This window comes from Manis pentadactyla, chromosome 1 (assembly GCF_030020395.1).
Source record: "Manis pentadactyla isolate mManPen7 chromosome 1, mManPen7.hap1, whole genome shotgun sequence".
Lineage (NCBI taxonomy): Eukaryota > Metazoa > Chordata > Mammalia > Pholidota > Manidae > Manis > Manis pentadactyla.
Window position 1 is genome coordinate 233,778,747 of NC_080019.1, and position 6,348 is coordinate 233,785,094.

Sequence of the window (6,348 nt, forward strand, 5' to 3'; positions counted from 1 at the left end):
GGCTCAGGCCGCAGTAACACAGAAATCGAATGTAGTCTCACAGCAGCCAGACGTGCCCCACCCCAAGCCTTTTAGGCTGGCAGCCAAGGAATGCCTAACGTGTCCTCAGCATGGGCAGAAAGGCAGGTTGAAGTTAAAATTGAAGAGAGTTGCTCATGGCAGAAGGTAAGGAAAGCATACCCTCTGTCACAGCAGTAAGTCAGCTGTCTGTGGCCAGAGGGGACAAGTGGCCCAGGCACATCTTTAACATGCTTATAAGCTCTTACAACATGACCACACTTTTAATAGAAGGTGTTGGTGAAATCAACCAACTGTTCTCCTCTGACATCACTTTGCAAATCCCTGTGGTTCTGTTACTAAGAGTTTGGGGCAGTACCGCTGCCATCTGTGCTCACGACGTGTTTTGAGTGATCACTGATGTACAGCTAAACACTCCAGCTGAACACTGGGCAAGCAGATACCACTAGGGATTCCTGAGCTCCTTTTTAGTTTGGAATATGCCAGGTCAGCTGAGTGAAAGGTAAGAATGGAACAAGTTAAGACTGTTTCTGTCCCCACAGTACATGTGGTACTCACGTCTTGTGGATTGCACATAAATGTGGCAGGAAGTTCCAAAGTTAATACGGGTGTGTGGAGACCTAAGCCCTGATTCCGATTTACTAGGAGAGACGCTGCCTGGCAGCACCACAGTTCAGAGGTAACTCGGTGTGAAAAAGTCAGACTTAAAAGAAGAGAGAGGAACGTGAAGTTAAGCCTCAGATGCCGGCAGGGCTGCCAGTGACTGAGCAGAGCCTGCCCCCGCGGCTGAGCGCGTGCTCTGTGGCAGACGGGGGCGCTCTCCCCTCCCGCTGGCCAAGTGGAGCTCCGAAGCCCAGGGTCTTTCCCCAGCACCACAGTGGTGGAGTTCCTTCCATAAATGCCAGTCAGATGTCTGTGAATCTAGAATAAGCATTGTAGTTTTTGAAATTGGGTTTTTTGGTCTCATTCACACTAGAGGGCACTGCCATTCTACGATCAGCATTAAAGAGCATCACTCCTTAAATGATTAAGTTCCCTTAAATAGTTCCATTGTCTGGCAAGTAGGAGAGAGTCATATTCCTTAGTAGGAGAGGTAAAGAAATTTTGAGTCAAAGTTAAAAAGCTTGCATCTTGGTTAATGAACAAAGGTTGTTCTTACTCTGCAGCATCCAAACTAATGTGCTCTCGAAGTGTCTTCAATGTGATACAATCACTGTTTTGCTAGTCTGCTTGCCTTAGTCAGACATTGTCTTGTCATCCTCAAAGGTTTGGTGCCCTTCAATAAATAAGCAAAGGAAAAAAGAGAAAAATCTTGGGAAGGCTGACACAAATCTCAGGCTAGTGATTCTCTCTGGGCCACCTGGAAGCAGGGGCCCGGGCCAGGGAAAGAGCCCACAGCAGAGGTTAGCTGGTGGTCTTAATGAGCATTTACAACTATTCTTTATAGTAACAGGTACTTACGGTACATATGGTACATATATCAAATATTCAACTTCTACAACTGGGAGTGAAGGGGGGACCAAATGGAGGAAGGTCATACAGTTCAGAGAATCCTACCGTAATTTTAATTTCTTCTGCAGCAGTCTCATCATTTAGATGCCTATCAGGTTAGGTTCAGCAACGTCCCAGGTGATGCAAGTGCACGTGGGAACAGCCACCTCTCCCTGTCCTGGCCAGCACTGGTCTTCACACTCAAGCTGTCTCTGAGCAGTCAGTGGCTCTTTATTATTCTTATGGAAGTATAGTTGATAGTGGCTATTTATTTATACTGAGTTAGTTCTAACATAGATGGACTAAAACTAGGGAAAAAAATCTTTAGAAAAATTTAGGAAGAGAAGTGTGTGTGGCTGGGGTCACTAGCTGGAGAATACCCTGTTGGCTTCAGCATCTGCTGTACTCATGAGTGAGTGAGAAAATATCTTGAAACTTAAATCTTGAATATGTAGACCACCACGTGGTTTGAATAGGTGTTGGATGTGGTTGTCCAAGCGTGGATTTTTTCAAAAGCCTTTGCTTTTCTACCAGCTGGCCCAAACGTACTCTGGGCCAAACTGCAGATAGTCTATTTCCCAGCAGATTGAGCCTCTGATTCAGCTGCAGTCAGTGGTCACTGCCACTGTGCGCTTCCCCCGTCTCAGGGAGCAGTGGATGAGAGCGTCCTCAGCACAGTGTCTGTCAGCCTCCAGTCCCCACGGAGGCCCAGCCCTGCCTGTCAGCAGAGCCAGGCAAGGGAAGGAGTCGCTTCTGCTCACAGGGGCACTTAGCAGGAGCAGTGTTGGGCAGCGAGGGATTCCCACCACCCCAGCAAAATGCTCGCAGATTGGCAGCCGGCAGAAATGTGATCTGCATCATTATCCTGGTTTAAATGACCCTGCAATAGAGCTTACTCTCATGTCCATGAAGAAACGTAAACAAGGTTATCATTTGTTGCCTGAAACAGGATGTCACTAACAATTCAAGCAGCACTGAAAAGCGTCCTGATGGATCCTTGAATCATTTAAGAAATATTTCATGGACTAGATTCAATGGGTGGGGGTGTCTTAAGAGGAAATTATTTTCCCACAGGTGCTGTCCACCCATGTCTGGGGAGGTATTTGTATTCAAGCAGAGACGGAAACGATAAACATTCTTTGTAAAGGCAGTTCTGAGTAAGAACAAGGGACCTGAAAAGTATTTTTAAAGGAGTTGAGACCAGCAGTAAAACTTCATATTCACTTTATTGCCCGCTGCGGCTCGGTCTCTGCTGCTGCGTCCAGCCTTCTCTGGTACCGTCTTTCTGAGGCTTTCCTCCGGTAAACGTCGTCTGTATCAAACAGAAATTTTACTTAGGCTTTTAAGAAACCGAGGAACTGAAATACTCAGATCTGCATAATTTTAGCCGTTAGTCTAAGTCTGTCACCTGTTTCTGAATCGTAGCATTAATGTCTAACCCCATGCCAAAATAAACGTAATTTAAAACAACCTGAGTTAACTGAGGACTGTGTTACAGGAGTCCTGGACTCCAGTTGCTGAAAGAGTTAGTGTCTTCAAAGACGGCATCATGCCCTAGCACATCCCTTAGCAGTGTTTCAGGGCTTACCCCACAATGCCTATTCTCTTTGAACTCATTTTTCTGGAAACCTGGCCCCTTAAAGGCACTCCTTGCCCTGCGGCTACCAGCTGCTCCCAAGAACCCAGGGTGGAGAAGTGAGGTCCGCATCCTTGTTCTGAGCCCCTGCTTTTCCAGAACATTGATGCTCCACCCCCTTGCCATGGGGCCTAGGTCACTGGCCGCCATCCCACTCTCCTTCGGTCCCTGAAAACACTGGCCTCCAGCTCAGGCCCCTTAGCCCTGCCCTGTGCCGTCAGTCTGCCTGGGGAACTCCCGCCCCCGGGCGCGAAGCACCAGCCCCTCACCCCTGCCTTCTCCACTCATCTTCTGCCGAACACTCGTGTTCCTCTGAAGGAATAATTTATTCCGCTCTGGCCGCAACCTCTTCCACCTTTTTAGCCCTTCTGCCCTTTGATCTCTATCAGCTTCCCCAGACTCCTGGTCCCTGAATACCATCTTGACCAGTCTTGCTCTCTCTTCCTGCCCAAACCAGATGAAATTCCCCCTCTTACCAGTATCAACTTGCCACTCCTTCAAAACTTCAAAGCCCTAACGACAGGTCACTTTCCTTCCCTCTCCATACCTCACCCTGCTTGCTTTGCAGTGAGAGGCCAACTGATGAACTGGGTCGACTGTGGTGCCCAACAGCCCTGTTCCCTCAGCCATGACCCTACCCCTCCTTTACCCACTCCCAAGAGGCCGTGAACTCTTTCTTTACACAGAAAAGCCATCAGTAGCTCTTCCAGCTAACTTCCCAGGGGTACTCCTGCCCCGCTCTGAACCCATACTCCCCCCACCTTCTCAAGGGCCAAGGCATCTCCAGCCGGTCCACCCCCCTTCCTGATCAGTAATTGCGTATCTTCAAGTCTCCTGGTGCGGGAAACCACTTACCTTGCTGTGCTCACCTGCTCTGGTCCCTGCAACCCAGCGTGTTTCACATCACGGCCTCCAGGTCTGTGCTACCACTGGCACCAGGCATTAAGCCCACAAGCGTCCTCTCCCTTGACTGACACCTACTCTGTCTGGTTCCTACCTGCACGGTAACTCCGGGAAGCCCTCACAGCACTGATCACATAGCCACAGTGGTCTTCATACTCTGTGTCCCCTTAGAGCTCTTCTAGGGTGGGCGCCCTCCACCTTTTCACTATTCCTCGACAGAGCTCAGTAAATACCGGTGAATGGAGGGACAGAAGGAGTAAATTATCTACAGGAAACACTAACATAACAATGTTTTTAAGATGAGGGTTGGCGATAACTCGTGTTTCTGGGGAGGAACACCGGGTAAGGGTCGAGGGGACGGCCGCCCTGCTGGACGAGGAACTGGCCTCCCAGAGCATGCAGAGAATGCAGGCCTTCCCTCCGCAGTGCTGATCCCTAGTGCCGGCCACTCTTCCCCGGGAAGGCTATGGTGACCGCCGAGCCGGCAGCCCCGCCCCGCCAGGGCATTGTGCTGGAATCCGGAGAGGACACTGGCCACGAGCCCTCGGGACCCTCCCACGGAGCCATGAGCAGGTGTGTGCCGGGCCCAGCGTCAGCGGCCTGGGCAGAGGGCGTCCCGGCTGTTGACAGGTACCCCCGCGGGCAGGCCGGGTCGTGCCCCTGCCGCCGCCCTTGCCCCCAGAGGGCCCGGGGGCTGCTGCACCCCACTCACAGAAGGTCTCGTGGCCCACGCGCACTTTAATCATGATCCACTCCATCGTGCCTCCCAGGACGAAGAAGAAGGGCAGGAACCTGTAGACGCCGAGGCGCTGCTTCCCGGGCACCCGCTGCAGGACCCGCCTCACCTGCGTCCTGGAGAACATGCCCCACCGACGTCGCGGAGACAGCACGGCTCGGCCAGGGACTACGGGGAGCGGCACCCGGCAGCCTGATGATCGCGCGACCCCGCACAAGGCCCCTGCCGTGCAGTAGCCGGTCCTGGGGCCCGAGCAAGGGCACGCGCAGGGCGCGCGGCTCCACCAGTCAGAGCGCGGCGGGACCCGCGGCTCCACCAATCAGAGTGCGGCAGGGTGCGCCTGCTCCGTGAGGCGGAATCCGGCCGGGTAGCTGCGCCGGCGCCTCGGCTCGGGGGCCTGGGCGTGGGGGGGGAGGGGCGGAGGCGGGGTTCCCACGTGGCGCCGGCGCGCCCCGCCCCGCCCCGCTCCCGGCAAGCCCGTACCCCGAGCTGGCGGCTGCGTCCCCCACTCTGCCACCGCCATCTTTCCTCCTAGAGTCAGGGGAGAAGCGACGACCCTCTATGGGCTGAACACTACGCGAAGCCTCGCGTTTACGTCGGGATCTTGATCTGTGGCTGGACTTGTAAAATAGGAGAGGAAGTGCGCTGTTGAAAGCTGAGCTTTATCTAATCTGACAACCCTAACGCTAACAAGCTCGACCCCGTGCGGGCGCTACGTTAGGCCCGGCCTGCTCTGCCCCGGAGCCTCGGCGGCCAAGGGCAGAGTGCTCAACACCCGGTTCACGGTGCTGGCCCAGCTCTTGGGGCATCCGGACCACCGACCCTGCCTCCCTCGCCGCCGTCTCCGTTACAGGTGGCACGGAGAAGTCAGGGGTGGCCTGGGTAGAAGCTTCAGAGCCTTGGTGTCACAGAGCCGCGGTGCCCACTGTAAGGGGCCGTCACCCAGTTATCTAGGACTAAAAAATACCGGGAGCGTCAGTGAGAAGGGAAACAACTATTAGACAATCTCAGAATATCAAGTGAAAACACAACCACTAAGAGTTCGGTGATGTGGACACAAAATACACAAAAGCAGGCTGGAGAAGAGAGAGTGCAAGACGGGCACCTTGTAGGGGCTGTTGCAGAGCAGCCAGGCACGCTGCAGCCTGGACAAGCTGCGTCTCCGGGGCCCACCGCCCCCAGGCTTGGCGCTCAGGCTCGCTCGGTGGCTCTGAGGCCGGACGCTGCAGGGCGCTCACCTCCCACCCGGACGAGACTCACGTGTGGCCAGGTCCCCAGCTCCCACCAAGCACCTGGGGCCCTCGAGGGCACAGCCACCACCCATGGCCGTCATCCTGTGCCAGCGCGTGGGTGCGGCATACAGCAGACCCTCGGCCACCTTGGGGAGCAACCCACGGAGACAGTGTCTGGCTGGCCCGAGCCACTACAGGGCCCTGCGCGCCACTGAGCACGCCCATGGCCTCAGAAACGGGCTGAGGAGAAGACACGCGGTGGAGAGTGGCTCCAAGTAGAAAGGATTTCGTTGCAAAGCCCTGCAAAGCTCTGGTAGACCAGGGCACGTCAG

At 54.3% G+C, this 6,348-nt stretch overlaps 1 protein-coding gene across 1 annotated transcript; it reads right to left on the reverse strand.

The window, feature by feature from the left end:
- Window positions 1–1,936: 1,936 nt before the first annotated feature.
- LOC118908564 (ubiquinol-cytochrome-c reductase complex assembly factor 5) lies at window positions 1,937–5,092 on the reverse strand. Its single transcript, XM_036878215.2, has 2 exons — window positions 4,761–5,092; window positions 1,937–2,821 (listed from the first exon to the last, which is right to left on the reverse strand). Exons 1-2 carry the CDS (start codon window positions 4,909–4,911, stop codon window positions 2,730–2,732), a joined length of 243 nt encoding a protein of 80 aa, XP_036734110.1. The 5' UTR covers window positions 4,912–5,092; the 3' UTR covers window positions 1,937–2,729.
- Between the last annotated feature and the right edge of the window lie 1,256 nt (window positions 5,093–6,348).